Here is a 21,062-nt window from a genome sequence, read left to right on the forward strand (position 1 = left end):
AGGGGGGCAATTGCCTCCCCTCGCCCCCTGGCTCCGTCTCTGTGTAGATGAACCCAACTAGTGTCGGGAGTACACTTAAGTCAATTTTGAAAAGAAAAAAAAATTGAGCCGGGTAGATACTTTCAAGGTTTAAAATTTTGGTTTCGGTAACCGTTTCGGACCCCACCAAAAACTGAAATTTTGGTCCGAAATTTGGTAATTTGGTTCCAAATTCTGGACCCAAATTTCAAAATTTCAGACCCAAATTTCGAAAGTTCGGACCGAAATTTTGTAACACTTTATTTTTTTAATAAATAATGTCATTAAACCGAAATTTCGTAAATGGAGAAAAATTGAATTTCGGAAATTTTCGGTTTCGGTCCCCACCGGTATCCGAAATTTCGGATTTTGGTCAAAATTTTAAACAATGGATACTTTCACCTTCTTCATGAAAAATTTCTAAGGGATTCATCATCCGACCTCAACTAGTTTGGAACAAAGGCTTAGTTGAGTTGAGTTGAGTATCAGAGGGCTTAGATCATCCTATGGAAATGATTTTTTGGCACAACCTATTTACGTCATGGCCCATCGCATGGACGTTTTGGATCTTCCTATTATAGTGTGCGAATAAAAACATAAAAAAAAAAAAAAGAGTGACTTGCAGGTCCACCCAGCCCGTACGGGTGGGGTCCGGGTTTACCAAATTGTGACCCATAAAATTCCGGGCCATAACCCGGCCCGTATAGGTGGGGTTCGGGTTTACCAATTGCGACCCGTAAAATTCTGCGCCATAACCTGGCCCGTACTAAACAGTCTGTTACATGTTGGATGAAACTCAACCTAGTCCACCCGTTTACCAGGTCCACTAAAAACAAAGAAGGCTAGGTTCATCCTATGGACATAATTTTTGGGGCACAACTTATTCACGTTGTGGCCCATCACATGGACGGGATGGATCATCCTATAGTGTGGTCCGTACAGTACTTTAAAAAAAATACGGGACTATAAGGGCTTACACCATGTAAAAACTCGTCTTTTAGTTTGACTACTAAAATGACTTCGAGGCTTCTTCACAAAAAATGTTTTGAAAAAGTCTTTTGCTAGTAAAATTTAAAACCTAGGAAGTTTTTAGTAAAATTTTCATCCCATCCCATGTTTGGTTGCCTTTTAGTACTATAATTTTTTTAATCCCACTCCTGTAATGATTGCTTATGAGTATGACATAGACTCCCTGTCCCTTCTTTTTCTTTCTTAGGGAATGATGTCCTTTCTCTTTCTTTCTCCTCCCTTCCCATATTTGGTAATGACACCTCTAAATTTTGGTAGGAAATTTATGAATCGTTGGAAAAAAAAAACCCTAGCAAATCCTGTTGACTATTGTGTCGTACTCTGTATCCAGTCGCCTAATCCCGTTGACTATTGTGTCGTACTCTGTATCCAGTCGCCTTGCATTCTTCCCTTTATGTATCTACCCATCTGTGCCTGTTACTCTCTATCTCTCTATCTAATTCTCAAAACTAAAGAAGAAGAAGAAGAAGAAGAAGAAGAAAGATATGGAGAACGAAGGAGGAAAGGATGCTTGGAATATCGAGCCCGGGTTGGTATCTGGGGGGCAGTTTTCAATCCGAGGAATTCTAAACGAGATGATGTCAAATCTCGATGAAGGAGTAAGCCTCACTTATTTGACACCAACACCTGATAACCCAAATTCCTCCTCTTCTCCTAATTTGCCACCAGTACTCGAGGAGCCCTGTTCCTCATTTTCCAATGGTAAAAAATTAATTGAACCCACCCTTTAAATGCATTTATTTTCTATCTGTTGCTCATTGAAATGGTTGCAATTCCCAGATGCAGAGGATGATCCTTTACCAGCCATAGAAGGCCTCCAAATTTCTGGTAAAGCTTTACCAGGACAAGAACTTCAAGCATGTGGATTCTCTATAAATGGAACTACCAGTTGTAATTTTGAGGTGCATTTTAGAAATATCACTATCCTTATTTCTGATTCTTACGTGTTGGTGCTTTCGGTGATACATGGAAATAACATTTCCATTGGCTTTTAGATTTTCATTATAAATCATTTACAGTAATGGCTTATTTTTTCACTACCAGTGGGTACGCTATTTGGAGGATGGATCTGTGAAATACTTGCTGGTAATGCATCATATTTCTAATTTTGTATCTCGCTTTTACTTTCACTTGTTTTCCCGGGAAAGGAAAAGAAAAGGTTTCCCGGGAATCTGACTTGGCATCAGGAAAAGAAATTCAGGGAAACTGTGCAGGAAAAGGTTTCCCGAGAAACTGCTTGTCCACTTTTTTCACTAGTTTTCGTTGGAAAGCAAATCCGACCAAAATAAAGGGAAAGGGAATCTCACACTTGTGAGAAAAGACTCATTTCCACATAATTTTTTCCAATTTCCATATCAGATGTGACATTTTCCACCTAGGCTCCTTGAAAATCCCGTGAAGACAAGTGAACATGCGAATTTTAGCTTTCTCGGGAAAAAAAGAGGTGTTTTCCTGGGATTTGGTCTTCCGGGAACGCGAGTGAACAGAGCCTCATTGTTGCCCTTTCCATAAAATCCATCTCATCAAGTTCATTCTCCAACAGGTGCAACGCAACCTAACTACCTGGTTACCGCTGATGATGTTGACTCGTACCTTGCCATTAAAGTCCAACCCTTGGATGACAGGGAAAGAAAGGTATTTTACTAGGACAAGTCTATTTGATAAGACTCCTCCTTGTAACAAGTTTTTTCTAATAAAATGTTTCTAGCTATTTTAGTTCAGTAGATGGACTGGAACATCAAACCGCATAACATGATGGAATTAGGGAACTGGAGATTAAATGTTTCTAGAGTTTACACCCATGGGGTGGAATTATTTAGATGCCCCTGGCCACGTGGCAGCCCGCTACTGGGCCGTTATTTTTAAACCCATCATGGGCTTTATACTTATAGTACTTTTTTATCTAGTCTATTGATATTATCGGTCTCTATATGGATCATTCAATAGAATACTATCTGCATCAATGTAAAATGAAAAAAAATTGAAAGGGTGCTCACTGCGTATACTTTTATTTATTTATTTACTTCTATTTTTCTTACGTTTTTCCATATTTCATCGTAATGTAGCGTATATCTATGATATGGTCATAACAATCTTGGTATAAAATTTCGGAAGGGCTTGTGTAGTTTAGATGTATAAGTTGGTCAATAGTGTTCTCAATAAGTTTGCCTGTTTTAAAAGTGGGAAGTGATATTCCCCCCCCCTCCGACGGATAAAATCCCCCCCTTTAACGTTGTTATCCGTTAAGTTTTAAAGGCAAAGAAAAACTTTAAAGGGGATAAAAAAATTTATCTTGAAATGTGATTGTTTACAATCGATCGAATAGTTTATGGCTACTTCTTTCTAGATTTCAGAATAACCTATTTTTATGCAATTACAGGGTGAACTTTTTCTTGTCTTCGCCAATGAGAAAAGAAAGATAACTTTTGGTAAGCTGCCCACTTTGTTTTTGACATAATTATTGCACTGAAGACAAATCAACTTTATTGCTTTGTTTCATTTGTGTAGTGTTTGAATCCAGCTGCCATGCATTCTTCCCTTTCTATATCTGCCCATCAATGCCTGTAAATCTCAACCTCTCTATGTACCTCGCAAAACTAAAGAAGAAGAAGAAAAAAACTATAGAGAACGGAGGAAGACGGGGGCAGCTTACAATTGGAGGAATTCTGAATGAGATCATGACAAATATCGATGAAGGAGCAAGCCTCACTTATTTGACATCAACACTTGATGACCCAAACTCCTCTTCTTTTCCTCATTTGCCACGAGTACTCGAGGAGCCTAGTTCCTCATTTTCCCAACGTAATAATTTAATTGAACCCTTTAATTTCAGTTATATTTTTATCTGTTGCTCATTGAAGAGGATGCAATTCCCAGTTGCAGAAGATGATCCTTTACCAGCCATCGAAAGCCTTGAAATTTCTGGTGAAGGTTTTCCGGGACAAGAACTTCAAGCATGTGGATACTCTATAAATGGAACTACCAGTTGTAATTTTGAGGTTCATTTTAGAAACATCACCATCCTTATTTCTGATTCTTATGTGTTGGTGCATTGGGTGATACATGTACCACGGATGTGCTTTGAAATACCCGATATTAGAGAACATTTCCATTGGCTTTTAGATTTTCATTATAAATCATTTACAGTTGTGCGTTATTTTTTCACTACCAGTGGGTACACTATTCGGAGGATGGATCTGTGAAATACATTGTTGGTAATGCATCTTATATCTAATTTTGTATCTCGCTTCTACTTTCATTGTTGGCCTTTCCTGAAAATCCAGCTCCTCAAGTTCATTCTCCAACAGGTGCAAAGCAACCTAACTACCTGGTTACAGCTGATGATGTTGACTCGTACCTTGCCATTGAAGTCCAACCCTTGGATGACAGGAAAAGAAAGGTATTTTACTAGCACAAGTCTATTTCATAAACTCCTCCTTGTAACGAGTTTTTCTAATAAAATGTTTCTAGTTATTTTCTGTTCAGTAGATGGACTGGAACATCAAACCGCATAACGTGATGGAGGGAAGTGGAGATTAAAATAGAACTAATTCTGTATCGAGGGATAAGAAATTACAGTAGTCAAGTTGGGTTTCTGGGTTTTACGTTTTTTCTACTCGTACAAATCTTTTAATTCCCTACAAATGCAATAATTTTTATCTTGATAATACTTTTCTCTGTAGATTGTTGAATACTATCTACATCAAAATTAAAAAATTTGAGTGGGGCTTTCTGTGTATACTTTTTTTGAATGGCACTTTCTGTTTATACGTTTATTTATTTACTTTTCAATTTTTCTTGTGGATTTTCCATATTTCATTGTAATGTAAGGTATATTTATGAAATGGTCATAACAATCTTGGTATAAAATTTGTGCAGTGATTGTTTAGTTTATATGTGTGAGTTGGTCAATAGCGTTCTCAACAAGGTTGCCTGTAGTAATATTTAGATTGAATTGTAATTGTTTGCGATTGATCATAGAATTTATGAATACTTCTTTCTAGATTTCAGAATAACCTATTTTTATGCAATTACAGGGTGAACTTGTTAGGGTCTTTGCCAATGAGCGTAGAAAGATTACTTGTGGTAAGCTGCCCAGTTTGTTTTTATCATAGTTATAGCGTTGAAGACAAAGCAACTTTATTGCATTGTTTCATTTGTGCAGTGTTTTTTTCCTGCCAAGCTCTGGGACCCCTGCCAATTTGTTGTTTGAAATACCAAATGCAGTCACTGATACCGTCTTTCATATGCTTGGAATATCTCCAGTGTGAAACACCATCTACTTTGTACTGTTTACTATAGGATATGCATGGTTTTAGTTGAATCAACTCTCACATCCTGAAAGAATATCAAGTCAACTTATATATTTTATGATGTCAATATTGCATCAGTTCAATTTAATTGATTTCCTCTCTTTCTATCTTTTTTATCACTGAAAATTTATTAATGGACTAATAGTAGCATTTTTTTCTCTAGTACAATGTTGATATTCTTATAATAATTAATTCTACACGAGTATGGTTTCTAGTAAGGTTTTAAATCTACACGAGTATAGAATTTAAAGATGAAACTTTAGGAAATATTAGAATAAGCATAAATACATACTTAGAAGTCATCACACAGGGGTTCAACCTCTAGCTCATTGGTCAAAGGCTTTGTTCCTCAACCAGAGGTTAGAAGTTCAAAACAAGCTTACTAACAAAAAAAAACATTACTAAGCAAGACAACCATCCATAATGGTTTAAAGACATCGAACACCTAGTGACATGCATTGTCACACATGTCTGATAATTTAGTATATACCAATTTTTCCTTGTAATTTATATAGGTATTTATGCATAATACATGCGCCACATTTTGCATGCAATTCATATAAATATAATTATGTATTACATACTGTTATAGTATACAATTCTTACACTTCTGATTTTGTTTATGCATTCTTGTTGTTTTGGTTTCGGTGGGGATGGAAATGGAAATGGAAACGGAAACATTTCGATCGTTTCGTATCGGTTCCGGTGAAAATTTAAAACCATGGTTTTTAGTGCAATGTTGATAATTCTTAGGTTTTCAAAAAAGATTAATTTCATATAAATTTTGAACCTTGTCGTAATGGTTTTAGCAAAATTTTCTACTTACCGACTTATTTACTTAAACCTAAATGACAATGTATTTTTTTTAATACCTGAACTCGAATGAGGATGTCTTGCTGCATGTACTAGGAAAGTATGGAGCATGGAAAGGGCATGAAATTATCTTTCTGAGAAGAACTTGCCTTTGAGCTTCAATATGTTCTTACTTTTTCATGGCATTTTTAATATGAGAGCACTTTTTATACCCAATGTTGTAGAAACCCTTGTACAAACTTAAATCTTATTTGGTTTTATTGTCAAGTCCAACCAAAACAAAAGGAGCAGAATCATCAAAGATGGATGATCAGTGAATTTAGTTTGCTTGGGTGATTTAACCATCAAACCAAGGTTTAAAATTTCGGTTTCTGTTTCGGACATAGCCGATACCGAAATTCAGTAAAAAAAAACAAATTTCATTATTGTGCCGAAATTTCGGAAAAAAATTTAAAAATTACATTTTCCTGAAAATTTGGGATTTATGTGGTTTCGGTGTCGGTCCAAGCTGAAATCCGAAATTTCAGTATCTTGGCCGAAATTTAAAACCATGCATCAAACCTATATTCAGGCATGGTGCTGATCTTCCTTTTGGTGTTAACTTACCAACTTCTCCAAAAGCTTAAGCTTTTGAAGAAAGGCATTATTTATCTTTTATACTTTAACACTCCCCCGCACGTGTGGTCTACTTGGCAAACACGTGGCACATGTGGTCCCACTTTGGGCTGACCATCGCATGTGGATTTTTGCTATCTGGGAGGTTTGAACTCGAGACCTTTGGCTCTGATACCATGTTAACTTACCAACTTCTCCAAAAGCTTAAGCTTTTGAAGAAAGGCGTTATTTATCTTTTATACTTTAACAGGTTCATGTGAGAGAAAAGAGTCTACTTCTTCGAGAGGTCAAAAATCTTCTAAAAGAATCGAGTTTCCAGTGCTGAGAATCATTAGAATTCACAAAGTGAAGGAGTTAGTATTTTGGTGGTAAACATTTTCCCTGACTGCCCATAATCTAATAAGAAAAGAGCTTATACAAGCTTGGGTCTCTTAAGCATATTGAATTGAGAGTGGGATTATTTCTTTTTCTCCTCATTGCCCTTATGTTCGTTCATATCATTGACCCTGCAAAAATTATTTCATCTGCAGCTGTAGCTCAGATGGCACATGGTCTGTCGATTATTTTTTATCATATCTAGTATACCAATGAATTTTCGATCGTGTTATTCCTTTAAAAATGCAACTCTGGGTTACTGCTAATTATTTTTTACGTTACTGTGTGTCACAAACCTTCCTGAAAGTACAAATATTATAGTTGTGGTAATCAGGAAGGCTAAACAGAATGACCCGCATAGTTACTAGCAGTAACCCAGACCATTAACTGGGCCTTATTAGATATTATTTGATCTTGAATAATTTCCCTTCAGGTCAAACAAGTAAACTTATTGATGGGGTCATAAACAAATTGGGGACTTTTATCTAGTAGCGGATTCATTCACCAATCATGCTTGAGATAATAAATGTAATAACGTCATTAGAGTCATCAAACTTTTTCGTATAAAGAAATAAATTAAATTTTCAAAAAAAAAAAAAAAAACGAATTGGGGACTTGGAGACTTGGAGGACCTTGTGATCCAGAAATATGCTAGATGAAGAACCACATAGCATTGTCGTTCAATTGTCCAGTCAGTATGTTAAATATCTGAGCTGTTAGCTATAGCAATTCATTCATCCCAATGCAATCACACGTGGAATCTTGATCTCATTTCCCCCCATTATGATAATGTTTCTTTTGTTTGAGATGTGTAACACAAACCATTCATCAAGGAGTAGCTATGGACTCCCTGTCTTCATTTCTTGAATGAAAATTTTTAAGTAAAAGCTCACGATTTTCACTGAAATTCAATAGTTCACTGCCTTACTTCTCAAGTTCACATCTTTGATTATACTGGATGAACTCAACTCCCTTTTATGCATTTTTTGTCTTGCTTTCGGAAATATCACGAATAGTTTCTAATTGTTATTTGATGTTGGCAGATCCTGAAATGCAAGAACAGATAAAGAAAGCCTTTTCCATTGGTCATACTTCATTTGATGTTTCATTGTCGGTATGACTGCTGTTGCACATATCCTAAAAAATACTTAGTTCCTTACTTCTTTTCCCATTCGGTTCATCGCCACAAAGATTGTTATGATTACACTTTTCAACTGATTATACTATTTAGCCTTGTTAATTCTCCTTTTGCTTTACAGGCGGGATGCCTGGATATTTGGTGGCCGGCTGTTCTGGAAATTGAGAGGGAAGGTTACAGCATCAAACGTAACGCACCACGTAGTGTTATCGTCACAGAAGTGTTTTCACCAAGCACTGTTGTATGATTCTTTATCTTTTATGATTGCTGAAAAATAACATTTTAACCAGGTTCTAAAGCTGAAACTCAACTTGAACTTCAACGATATGCACTCCAAAACTCATAAACCTTTGAGCTTGAGCCCATAGAGTAGAAAATATTGGTTGAAGCCCTAGAATGATGTATCGAAAAGAATATGGAAGAGAGATAAAAGAGAAGAAGAGAAGGGACATGAGAGAAATCGTGAAGAGAGAGAATGGACATGTCTGTTGACACTAATTCTCCCCCTTATATATTAATGATGTCTAATATTTATAAGAATGCCATTAATAAGTGAGAAAGAAGAAAAAAATACAATTTTACCCCTTTAGACCTATATAAACCCTTATATCTCAACTCTCCTTCTCAAGATAGTGCAAAGGTATCTCTCATGCCCAACTTGTCAGGTGCCATTGATATGGGATAGTTGGTATGTGATAACTGCATTTGTAACGATATCAATTGTGCTTGGGTAGGAATATATGGGACACAAATCACTCGCTGCATGAGCTTCTCTTGGATGAAGTTACGATCAACTTCAATATGTTTCGTTCGATTGTGTTGAACCAAATTGTGTGCTATATTGATGGCAGCTTTGTTATCACTTATCACAACACAGGTTCATAGGGTCAGATGTAGAGCTGGTTTCTTTCCTCACCATACCACCAAAGTCATTTTCGTAAAAGGAATTTGTTAAACTCTTTGAGTCTCTACTGCCCCTAATGCCCAGGTTGCCATCTCTGATGCGTGTGCATACCTCTTTTCATTTCACAATATGAGATTTTTTCTTATCATCAGACCTACCCAGAGGAACATTCTCTGAATCTGTTCAATGTGTTTGATCACGCTATTCAGGCATTTGAGAATTGACAGAAGATAGATGGGTATGTTTTCAAGCACCGCCTTTATTAAGGTTCTACCTCTCAACGGCACTAGATTCTATTCCATGTACGAAGCCAACTTTCCACTCTTTGATTAGTATCATCGCAAAGGGATGTTCTCATACAACAACATGGACACCAAATCAACAACTCTGAAGACCACAATCAACCAAAGGAAAAAACCATGTTGCCGCCACGTTTAGATGTAACCAGACCTGCCTAGATCTGAAATCACGACCAGATCTATCCAAACTACGTTTGCATCTGAAATAATGACCAGATCTAACCACACCAAGTCCATATCTAACCCAAGCACGCCCAGATCTGTAATTTCCAGTAGTCACGACCAAGAAAATATTATACGACCGTGATCAAGCTTTAATTATAAAACAATAGGTATGCTTCTCTTGAAAGCACGATCTGAATCACGCGACACCACAGTCAAAGCTTGAGATCACCACATCACATATAAACATCAATACCGTGAATACTTAGATCATCCTCTTTTAATTACTTCACAACAAGGCTTCTTCAATCTCCAGTGTCACGAAAAAAAGGAACTGATGAGCACAAGAAACTTCTTGTTTCCACCCCCTTTTGGTTTTTTAACGAAAAGAAGGGAAGAAAAAAAAATATTAAGGAGGATCCCAAAAGAAACCAATCATGTTCCAATACCATGTGATGGGAGAGATCTAGGGGGAAGAGAAAGATAGAGAAAAGAAGAGAGAGAGAGAGAGAGAGAGAGAGAGAGAGAGAGAGAGAGAGAGAGAGAGAGAGAGAGAGAGAGAGATGGAGAGAGAGAGAGAAAGAGGAGAGATGAGGGAGAGAAGAGTCATTTTGAGTTAAATTGCCGCAAAATATCTCCTCCCCTCTTTTTCTTCATCGAGTTTGGTTAATGATCAAACTACTCCTATGTGGTAAATTTACCCTGTAACAGTTGACAAAGTTTATGGATCCATAAAATGTTTAATTACGCACGTGCGTGCACAAGTTTTTATATAAAGTATTTTAAAATGAATAAACTATGTCAAAGAAATAAGTTAGGTTTATGTCGATGCACATATCTTCCACTAATATTCAGACATTTTTTTAATTCAAAAGGCATATTTGTTCCATTGCATTTTACTATTATGTTCTTGTAAAGTGTTCCCGTGCTACATGTAAACTTGGAACGCCTTGAGAGCTATTCTTGAAATTATGACTTGATGGCAGCAATGTCTGTACTAATACTCTTCTATCCAATGAGGTTTTGAGGTGTTGCTACTGATGCTTACCAATGTCTTGTCTCAATATCGGAGTAGGTTTATTGCCATTTAGTGGACAAAATGTGCTTTTAAATGTGACCTGTATAGTGTCTGATGTTTTATTTCTGTAGGTTTTATTTAGTGGACAATATGGACTTTTAGAGGTGACCTGTATAGCGTCTGATGTTTTTATTTCTGTAGGTTACAATACCCTATGGACATGCTACTGTATTTTCATTACATAGTCCTAGTGGAACTGAACATCTTTTACGGACAACAGATAGTAGCTCGTAAGTGCCAATTCTCCCATATGCTACTAACCAAATATTTTTGTGTTTGTCCATCGCTAATGTTCTGGGTGTCCTTGTAATAATTACATTTGCATGCTATTTTATCATCTATATCTGTCATAATTTGGCAAAGTGACACCGATCTAAACTTACAAAAATGATCTTTCTCTAATTGTGTTCTTGTCTCTGAATCTGCAGGCTCAGAGATGCCATTGTACTTACAATGAGATTGTTTATAATGAGGGTATAACTTTTCACTAATAAAGTTGAACTTTCATCAATATTTACTACTTGGAAAACTGGTTATGTTACAATTAAATTTGAAATACCTAAGTAGGCCGGACCACAGCTAAATGCAATTATGTTCTTCACGCCGTAAACTTTATGTTTATGTACTGATGTATATGCCACCAGTCGAATTTAATTCTTCAAATTTCCTCCGTATATTTATACAAATTATCTTGGCAATATACTTGTCGATTCTGTTTGAGATATGCAAATAAAGCTCATCACCTATTATTTCTGTGTATTAGATTTACTATGACATGTTATGTCTTATTAGTTGCCCATTTGGATGGCATGGCTTTGATATCCTGTTCACCTATGTGCTACGATGAACATCGCCTGGAAGAAATGGCCTTCATCACTCTATTCTGACTTTGCCTGGTAAGGTGGAATCTAGTTGTTTTCATGCTTTTGCTCGTCCAATGCTTATATGCAGTTTCAAGATGTTGAGCGGCCAAAAAATGGATATAAATTCCATTTGCAGGACATTTTAGGTTTTTTAAACTTGGAATTTATCTAGGAACCCAGGCTGGCACCTTAAATTTTATTGAAATAAGAGAAAGGTACAAACAGGGGACATATCACCTTACCGTTGAATCCAAAAGGACACTCAGCTTACTTACATTGAATGCTTAGTATACTCAGAGCATCACATCTGGATGCACCTGTTGCCAATGAATCAGCTACTTGATTCATCTCTCTGTAGGCATGAGACATCCACGGTTTCAGCTCAGCTATAAGCGATTTAAGATTATGCCAGTAGAATTTGAAGGCCCAGGGGGGTGTCCTTTTTTGTCCTTGAGTTAATCGATTAACTCCTTGTTATCAGAATCAATCTAAGTCTTATCAAAGCCCAATGCTTTGCAGTATCTTAGGCTGTCCAATGTGCTTCGTGCTTCCACCTGCATATTAGTTGCAATATTGTAAAAGTGAGAATAAATGAAGACTACTTTACCACGATAGTTTCTCATAACTCCCCCACCACCAGACATATCAGGGTTGCCTTTGGAAGCCTTGTCCGTGTTTAGCTTGATCTCACCTTTCCTTGCTCTTACCCAGCTACTTTCTACTCAGCTCAACTAAGCCTTTGTCCCAAACTAGTTGGGGTCGGCTTTTGCCCAAGCTACTCTCCATTCCTTAATAGGATTAATTGGATTAATCGGTTTATATTTTGAAAATATTACTGGATAGGAATATATGTATAAATAGTTTTAAGGGATGAATTTACGGATGATTATCGTACAAATCTCGGTCTTTCTTTCAGCTTTTGTTTGTTTTTATTTTATTTCTGTTACTTTGCCAAGGATGATTATCGGACAAATTTTCAGTCTTTCATTCAGCTTTTGTCGTTATTTTATTCTTTTTTATTTTGCTGCACAATGTCTTATCTAGTTATCGTTCATTCAGTTCCTGCATATATCTTTTGCTTTTGTTTTTGCTCTTCCCTACGTGGCTGAATCATTTTTCTACTAAGAAACAGTAGCTAAATAGCCAGCTTTGACCTTTCCATTGGGAACTTGGTTTTACTCATGTTTCCTAAAGTTAGATTCTTGAAGGCTATGGGGTTATGTAGAGTAGCCTAATTATTTAATTCTTCTAATTATTTAATTCTTATTGCAGGCTGTTGGGAAGAGCAAAGGGAAGAAAACAGGTCTGCTCTTCAACTTGTAGAGCATGCATTATTGCTGGGATGCCTTATTTTCTGTAAAAGGTGTGTAATTACCTAGTAATTAAAGAGTGCCCATTTTTATTTTTTATTTTTTTTTAAATTTCTTTCTGCTATTCTGTTCTTATTTGTTTCATCTCTGTGTGTCTCATACTTGAATTTATAGCTCATGTCCAATAAAAACAACATACCCAGAAGACAAAATGCCGAGCCAGTGTTTACATTATCTCTATATCAGCAAGGCACTGGTGTAGTGAGCGATGCCTAAATGTATATTTTGACTAGTTTCACTAAGAAGTTGCTATGCAAGCCATATGTTACTATCTTCCACTCTGCCAAAATGCTACTGTATCAAGGTCAATGTGATGAAGCAAACCTCCAATTCCGCCTGAGCCCTACCCCGATGGGTTGAACCTGATTTCAGCTTGGGTCAGGTTGGGTTGGGTTAGGGTTGGCTTTGCCAAACCGATATATTTTCTTGTTGGGTTAGTGTTGAGTCCTTGGCCAACCCAACCAGACCCGGTTTGAAAAATAAAGGTTAGACCAGTCGGGTTAGGGTTGAAAGATTTTGAGGCAGGTTGGGTTAGGGTTGACCATCCTCGACCGGGTTGAGTCGATTAGGTTTGAGGGAATGACATCTTTGGGTTGGGCTACGGTTGGCCTCAACCCGACCCTACCCGGCTGAGTTGCGCCCCCTAGTAGATCCTGAAGGGTTTAAACATTTTTATTTACAACTTATTTTCACAGCATGAATATTCTCTGTGTCTTAAAAAGTAGTTGCAAGATATGGATTCAAGAATAATTATGCCAGGTACATTTTCAGAAAAATCAGAGAATTTTTGGGTAGAGTTTTGGAAAATTTTGGGAAAAAATGCAAGTGTTTTTCTATTTACTAACATAGACATTTCCTGTGGAAAATCTCCTGCTAGCACTCTTCCTTTCCAGGTATTTACGTCATAATTAAGACAAAACAGAAGGCATGGACATGAACTTTAAGTACATGTGTTTGTTTAATAAATTAGCATGTGAGTTTGGCTTAAGAAAATTACGAGTAATAATTTAAAATTGATTCCATAAGATTCACGTTTAAGTTGAAAAATGCAAGAATTTATGAATTAGTTGAAACTTTTTGAAGTTTAAAGCAGAGTACTTTAGAATTTGGATTTTTTTTCAAAATTTTCCTTCGCTGATTTCAGTTTTCCCCTACAATGCCTTTTCAGTAGTAAAACACATAATACATTCTCTTTTGTAGGGGTCTGTAAACACACCTGAAATTCTTAAGTAGTACAAAATTTTAAGGGAAGTGATTTCAGCGCTCCAATGTTTTGATAAGCGTGCGCTCCACTTGTTTGAGAACCTCTGACAGCCCTTTAAATACTACACGACAGAAAATAGAGGGCATGTTTATCGAAACATTGGAGCACATAAATCAATTCCCAATTTTAATTATGGGGAATTGCTAGCATCCATCGTAGAAAGCATTTTGCGGCTGGTCTGTCGCATGCCAGACCAGCCACCTTGATAATGGAGACAAAAGCTGTTGTCTTCATTTATGAGGTGGGGGTCTGACATGTGACAGACCAGCCACGAAATGCCTTTTGCGATGGACCCTAGAAAATCCCTTAATTATGTAAAATAATTGGAGGACTTAAGAGACACTTTGATGGACAATGGATGCTCTGATTCTTGATGAATGTTAATGGGACTGTGACAGGACACAAAAGTAAGATGTGTGGATGTGACCAAGTAGGACCGAGTTAGGGTTCAAATGGACTATGACACATTAATTAGATATGAACAGAAGTAAATCCATCGATAGCCCCAATTCTATGGTCTAATAGGTTTGCAAATTTATGTGAGTAGGGATATGTTCAATCGAAGGAAAAAAATTACCGTGGAAAAAAAAGAAAAATGTTAAAGGGGTGAATTTATCCTCAAGCCAACCATTCTCACGAAAACCGTTACGCTGGGAGGATGTGATTTTATCCGTCCAGGTGGGGGGGGATATCATCTCCCAACTTATGGAAAATTGAGTACAAGATGCCATTTAGGAGGCGCCAAAAAAGTTCGATAACCGGGGAAGGTGAGAATCCCGACCCCTGTTTAATGGCCAATTTACCTATATCAGGATCTCCTGTGCCTATCTATTCCACTCTTGAACATTGTGAAATCTAAGGTCGGACTGGGGTCCATTAAAAGGAATATTGGGACTTAGGCGTCTTATTCTCACAACCAAGGTTTTAAATTTCGGTCTCGGGGTATATTTCGGTGCCCACCGAAACTGAAATTTGGGCCGAGCCTTGAAATTTCTGTTTTTTTGGCCGAAATTTTGGCTGTTTCTGTAATTTCGGCTGAAATTTGATAACGGATTAAAAAATAATATTTTTTTAGAAATTTCAGCAAAAATTCGACAGAAATTTTGTATGTTTCGTCGTTTTTGGAAATCTGTCGATTCGATTTCGGTCTCGACCAAAATTTCAGACGAAATTTAAACCTTGCTGACAACCATGGCTTAATCCATCAACGTAATCTTAGCACGACACGCACGCACCATCCATCTAGTAAGACCAAACCGTGCATGTCAGCTCTAACCACACATTTAACAATACTAGCCATCAAGGTTTTAAATTTCGACCGACATCTGAAATTTCGGGTTTCGGTCGATAATGAAACCGAAATCAATCAAACTCGAATTTGTAGTTTATTTCGGCCAAAATTTTAGGGATTTCAAGAAAAAATCTTGATATTTTATAATTATTTAATATTATCCCGATCGAAATAAAAGAAGAGAAAAAATAGCCGGGGAAAAGATTTCGACGGATTTTGTTCTAAATTCCGGTTTCGGTGAGGACCGAAATGCACTCTGAAACCGAAATTTGAAACCTTGCTAGCCATATTACAGGGGCTTGAATGTGGACAATGGTACCCATTCACATTATATTTTTCTTATGCTGAATATTGGACAGAAGATCCGTTGTAGTCTAGTTGGTTAGGATACTCGGCTCTCACCCGAGAGACCCGGGTTCAAGTCCCGGCAACGGAATATCTTTTTATTTTCTTGCAATCTTATCATTGTTCACCTGTCATGCGAAAGTCAGTCCCCGAAATTGCCTAACAAATCCTTTTCTTTTCCTCAGTTGTATGTGACTTGTTAGGGAATTTCGGAAAAAGGCATTGTGCGGCTTAGTTTTGCAAGTGAAGAGCCACACTGGCCCACCTTTTATCAAAATGTGTCTTACTAATTTAATAACTACATAGCAAATCACACAAAAATACTAGGGACCTATGAGCAAATTGATAGTGAAGAAATAGATTTCAAGGTCATCGAGATCAACTTCCTTGCTCTCCATAATGAATGATTGATTTTTTTTAGTCCAGCTTGCCCATGTCATGTCTGTTTGGAATGGGACCAAGACCATGTGAGATGTCCTATGATGTGTCACAAGATCAACGGTGTTGATCTCATCCCCATCCAAAACTTGCCTTTTACCATTGATCGTAATACTGAGTTTCTCCCTGGTCGTTCTTTGTGATAGTCAAGGTTTTAAATTTCATCCGAAATCAGAAATTTCAGATTTCGGTCGAGACCGAAATCGACGAAACGTACAAAATTTTGGAAATTTCGGCCGAATTTTATGAATTTTGCCGAAATTTCAGCCAAAAAAACCGAAATTTCGGTGGGGACCGAAATATACCCCGAAACCGAAATTTAAAACCTTGGTGGTAGTATGATTCTAACCTCAAATTTCAACTATTGTCCATTTGCAAGTGATTTCTCAAATAACTAAGATAATCCAATCCTCAATAATTGTGCTCATCCATGTGGTGGCCGCAGGATCAATGGTGCTGATCACTATAAAGATGTGCCCCACGTCTAGTGGGTGTGATTTGGATGGCAATAGAAGTGATTCATTTGCCCCTTTTTTACTTGGAACCGCTCCCTCTAATATATTTATGGCCACTATTTTAAATTTCGGTTTTGGGGTTAATTTTGATCCTCACCGAAACTGAAATTTTAGCCTAAATCTTGAAAATTAGGTAGACGCGCTTGAAATGTCGTTTTCTTAGGCTGAAATTTTGTAAAGGAATAAAAAATTAATATTTTATCAAGAATTTTCCTGAAACATAAATTTCGGTTTTGGAACATTTCAGTTTCAGTCCTCACCGGAATCCAAAATTTTGAATTTCGGCCGAAATTTAAAATCTTATCTATGAATTATGACCAGTGTTTTAAATTTTGTTTTCCGTACCAGTCTCGAACCCCACCGAAATCGAAATTTTGACTGAAATCTGGTGAAACGATAAAAATATTATTTTATTCGATACCAAATTTCGGTAAAATTAAAATTAATTTAAAAAACAGGTTATTGGGTGAAATTTAGGATTTTCGGATGACATTTCGACCTAAATTCGTAAAATTTCGGACAAAACAAAATACCGTTTCGGGTATGTGACATTTCGGTGTCGGTCGAAATTTAAAACCATGATTATGACTACAATACTAGAGGGAGCGGGGGCGAAATATATCATTTCCCCTGGTAAAGTCGTGAGAGAGAAGGACGGCGGCGAGCAACGCTAGCAAAACCCCAACAAATTTCTCTCACCTGGTAAAGTCGTGAGAGAGAAGGACGGCAGCGAGCAACGCTAGCAAAACCCCAACAAATTTATCTCACCTTTTCATATTCCAAGTAACCACATGTACGGTTGAGATTAGCCCATAGAAATGGTCCATCGGATGGTCAATAAAGCTCTTCTTAATGCTTTTAAAAGGCAGGTTCGTCGGAGGTCTTCTTCAATAGCCACGAGATTTATCCATCCAAATCTCGCAATCTGCTTCTCTATTCTCGAAGAAGGTAATTTACAAACCCTAGCTTTTCTAATCTCTCTTCCATATAAAATGTCCTGCTGAATCGATCTCAGAATTAGGGTTCGAATTTGTTTCTTTCATACGCAATGTGATTTTAGATTAGGTCTTTTGATTTTTCTCCATTTTTTATTCCATTTTAGGAAAATATTCTCCCTTTTTACTGAATTTGGCTCTTGTTTTGGTTTCTAGGGTTTATACATGATTAATATTGCTGCGATCTACTTATTCTTTGTTAATTCGGCTGATGATTTCGATTTTTGGATTTTTCGTGTTGATTTCTCAAGCTTTTTATCATGTCAAGATGAATCATAATGGATCGGGGATGAAACCCTAAAACTTCGATAAGATAAGATGAAATAGTTTGTGCTTTTTAGCAGTAAAAATCGATTTGTGTTTATCGAGATTTATAGTAGAAAAACATAGATATGTTAGTCGTGGAAGGATTTTGGTTGAGGATTCCAGATTTGTTACTTTTCTATCTTGAGTAATTGATCTGCTGTTTTTTTTTTCTTTTTTATCAAAAAAGGGGTAAAAGAAAAGAGTTTTTCTTTTCTGAATTACGATGTTATTGTCCCTTTGCTGCCTTGATTTTTGGTAGCTGAGAATTTTTTTTTCTTTTTGAAAGGTTTGTCATTTGTGTATTTCAGGGTTTGTTCCAAATGGCAGAGTCAAAGCCTGGAATGAGGAAGCCAGTGTTCGCTAAGGTGGAACAGCTTAGGCCGGGCACAAGTGGTCATACACTCACTGTGAAAGTGGTGAGCTCGAAGATGGTGTTACAGAAGGGTCGTCCTGATGGGCCACAGGTTCGTCAAATGCGAATTGCTGAATGCTTGGTCGGAGATGAAACTGGCATGATTGTCTTTACGGCTAGGAATGAGCAAGGTATGGTTTATGTTATGGTAACTTCTTGAAAAAAGAAAGTTTGTTTTTGTATCGTAGGAATAATGTGCCATCTAATTTCATACATACAAGTTCAATGTTATCATCTCATCATAGAGATCATGGTTATCTAATATTTTATTCTTGTTGAAACATATTGCAATGTCTGTAATACTGAACTGTGTATTACTGCTAATTTGCATGATAATGCAAATTATGTGGAAGATTTTTTTCTTCTTTTTTTACAAAAATGGCGATTTTATTAAATAGTGGAAAAGGGGGAAAAACTGAGATGGTTAGTACCACTGTTTCAAAACATGGCCAAAGCAAATCCTAGTCGACTTGGCACGACACGGTCGAGTTCTCGGTTGACACGGTCATAACTCGGGATAGTCAAAGAAGTTTTGGTTGACTTTATAGGGTGAAACGAGGACTCGGACAAAGACACAAGTACACGACCAATGTAAAAGGGAGTTGACTCGGGAGAGTTTATGATTATCTGGGTGAGTTTTCAAACTATGGCTAGCACAACAGAAGTTAAAGAGAAGGGAAGAGAAAACAAGCAAAAAGGAAAAGAAAACCCTCAAGGAGGAAGTTAAAGATCTCCAGGCTATCCCGAGCAACTCCCGAACGCGCCGATTCAACGGCTTCATTATTATCCGATCTTCTAACATGCTGGAAAAGGGGAGAAAATCCCGCTATTCGCTCATGAATCTCGTCGAGCCAGTGTGCGAATCTCCAAGGGAAGGGGTGCACATTATGTGGAAGAATAACCTTGGTTTTAATCTGGTGTATGCGTTTCATTCCCATCTTATTATCAAAAAGAAAGAAGAATGCCATAATATGCTCGAACAATATCTCAAGCCTCAAAAGAGGAAAGACATTGGCCTTTCCCTAAATGACTTAATGTGCCCAACCTTTAAGATCTTTGCAGTAACTGATTCTCAAAACTCATTTAAGTTGCAAACAGTGTCATTGTATTGGACCAGGATACCCGATAACCATTCAAGGTGATCTTTTTCTTTTTATTTCTTTCTCCCTCTATTTTTAAGCAACCTTAATTGGCGTATAGTACATTGTATACCAGAAGAAACCACTCTGGCTTCTGAAACCATCTCGAGAGTGGGAAAACCGGTTTTGCCTCTCTCCATCGCAGACCTATCCTATTCAAAAACCTGCTCTAGCACTCTCCCCTATCAATCAGAAGCTACTATAGAGCAATCATCCTCTGTCTCTAGTGCTAACCTGAATGCTGAAAAGGAGGTTTTGCCAGTTATGGTGCAACGTCTGCACTCCTCCTCGGGTCTTGATTACAAGTTGGTCATGAGCAATGAGTCAATGCTTTTGCCTAATGGTTGTAAATCTTCAATCCCTTTAGATCATGACAAAGTGGGTCCTAAAATACAGCCATTAAATGTAGCTGCTGTTTCTTTAACTTCTGATGGTACAACATTAAATGCTGAGGGAAGAACCGATGTTGACGCTGCTGCATCAGGTACAATGCAAGCTGGTCTTTACCTGCCAAGGGAGAACGATGAATCTTTGGTCCATGAGAAGCTGAGCTTTGGTAGTATTTCGAAGGAAGTTTCAATAGGCCCCCTTTGTCCTATTCCGCATGGCCCAATAGAGAAAGTTTCCAGTGACCCTACCCTACTTCCAATGAAAAATCTTTACTGGCTACTCCCAAACAAAAGATTCTTTAATCGCTTTGCCCAATATTTCCCGCCCTTCTCAAGTTGAATATGCTTCTGGAATTGCAACCTACCCAGTGATATCTTCCAACTATATCAAGTCAAGGGATCTCCAAAACTCCTTGGAAATTCAAAAACTCAACCATGGATGCCCTCAAAGGCCCTCTTCCTCAAATGGTGCCTCTAAGTTGGGATCAAATCCTTTTGGTCCCCTTGCTCAAGCTTGTAATCCCAGCAGCTCTCATGCTCCATCTGCTCCCATTTCTTCTCTCCCTCCCTCCACCGAGAATATTGCAGATCGCAATACCATTGAATCCAGGGGAACGAAGACCACTTCTTCAACCTCTTCAAATTCTTGGCGAAACCTCTTGATTGACCCTTCAACCCATCTCGTTCCAACCAAGCTCGATTTCATTATCCCGGATGAAGCTGAGAAATGCAGTATGGAACTATTATTCGAAGACTCCGAAATCCTAGAATCCGAATCCAAATGGGCTAACTGCCTTGCCGGATATTTCATTGGGAAAAGGCCCTATTTTGTATCTCTTTTTGAGATGCATTATCCCGTTAATGGAAGCTCAAAGTTTCCGTCCAAATGTACACCATGGAACATGGATTCCTCCTCTTTAAATTTTCTTATTCGGATGACTGCACTAGGGTGTTAGAAGATATGTGTCAAAATTATGGAGGAAGACCCTTG

At 37.5% G+C, this 21,062-nt stretch overlaps 2 protein-coding genes and 1 non-coding gene across 12 annotated transcripts in view; all 3 read left to right on the top strand.

Annotated features, from left to right (window-relative positions):
- LOC143892725 (uncharacterized protein At4g28440-like) overlaps positions 1 to 21,062 on the top strand; it is a 69,251-nt gene that overhangs the window by 42,122 nt on the left and 6,067 nt on the right. Inside the window, exons 1-2 of one of the 3 annotated variants that reach the window (XM_077397574.1) lie at positions 17,751 to 17,777; positions 18,438 to 18,674. In XM_077397574.1, coding sequence (XP_077253689.1) covers positions 18,452 to 18,674 — 223 coding nt within the window. In that variant the 5' untranslated portion in view covers positions 17,751 to 17,777; positions 18,438 to 18,451. Of the gene's footprint in view, positions 1 to 17,750; positions 17,778 to 18,412; positions 18,675 to 21,062 lie in introns of those variants that run through there. The other 2 variants (XM_077397575.1, XM_077397576.1) reach the window with 2 other exon arrangements.
- LOC143892722 (uncharacterized) lies at positions 1,512 to 13,251 on the top strand. Of its 8 annotated transcripts, XM_077397565.1 has the most exons (15): positions 1,731 to 1,749; positions 1,828 to 1,949; positions 2,092 to 2,682; positions 3,428 to 3,476; positions 3,556 to 3,849; positions 3,925 to 4,046; positions 4,220 to 4,262; positions 4,356 to 4,447; positions 5,085 to 5,133; positions 8,207 to 8,277; positions 8,423 to 8,542; positions 10,886 to 10,974; positions 11,173 to 11,218; positions 12,880 to 12,970; positions 13,092 to 13,251. In XM_077397565.1, exons 5-14 carry the CDS (start codon positions 3,606 to 3,608, stop codon positions 12,928 to 12,930), a joined length of 927 nt encoding a protein of 308 aa, XP_077253680.1. In that variant the 5' UTR covers positions 1,731 to 1,749; positions 1,828 to 1,949; positions 2,092 to 2,682; positions 3,428 to 3,476; positions 3,556 to 3,605; the 3' UTR covers positions 12,931 to 12,970; positions 13,092 to 13,251. The 8 variants fall into 8 exon arrangements, with proteins under 8 accessions (XP_077253686.1, XP_077253680.1, XP_077253679.1 ...); XM_077397564.1 differs by having other exon boundaries at positions 12,880 to 13,251; XM_077397569.1 differs by lacking the exon at positions 11,173 to 11,218.
- Positions 15,896 to 15,968, top strand: TRNAE-CUC (transfer RNA glutamic acid (anticodon CUC)). The gene has a single exon. It is a non-coding gene; the product is annotated as a tRNA-Glu (tRNA).

The sequence above is a fragment of the Tasmannia lanceolata genome, unplaced genomic scaffold, assembly GCF_043159265.1.
Source record: "Tasmannia lanceolata isolate RefF3 unplaced genomic scaffold, GAP_Taslan_0.1 ptg000015l, whole genome shotgun sequence".
NCBI lineage: Eukaryota > Viridiplantae > Streptophyta > Magnoliopsida > Canellales > Winteraceae > Tasmannia > Tasmannia lanceolata.

Bases quoted from the DNA above. Each gene is read 5' to 3' on its own strand.
- LOC143892722 (XM_077397564.1), top strand. From the start codon at position 3,606: ATGCCTGTAAATCTCAACCTCTCTATGTACCTCGCAAAACTAAAGAAG. The intron at 8,278-8,422 runs GTATGACTGCTG...TTTGCTTTACAG, and splicing joins CATTTGATGTTTCATTGTCG to GCGGGATGCCTGGATATTTG. The intron at 11,219-12,879 runs GTATAACTTTTC...TTCTTATTGCAG, and splicing joins TGAGATTGTTTATAATGAGG to GCTGTTGGGAAGAGCAAAGG.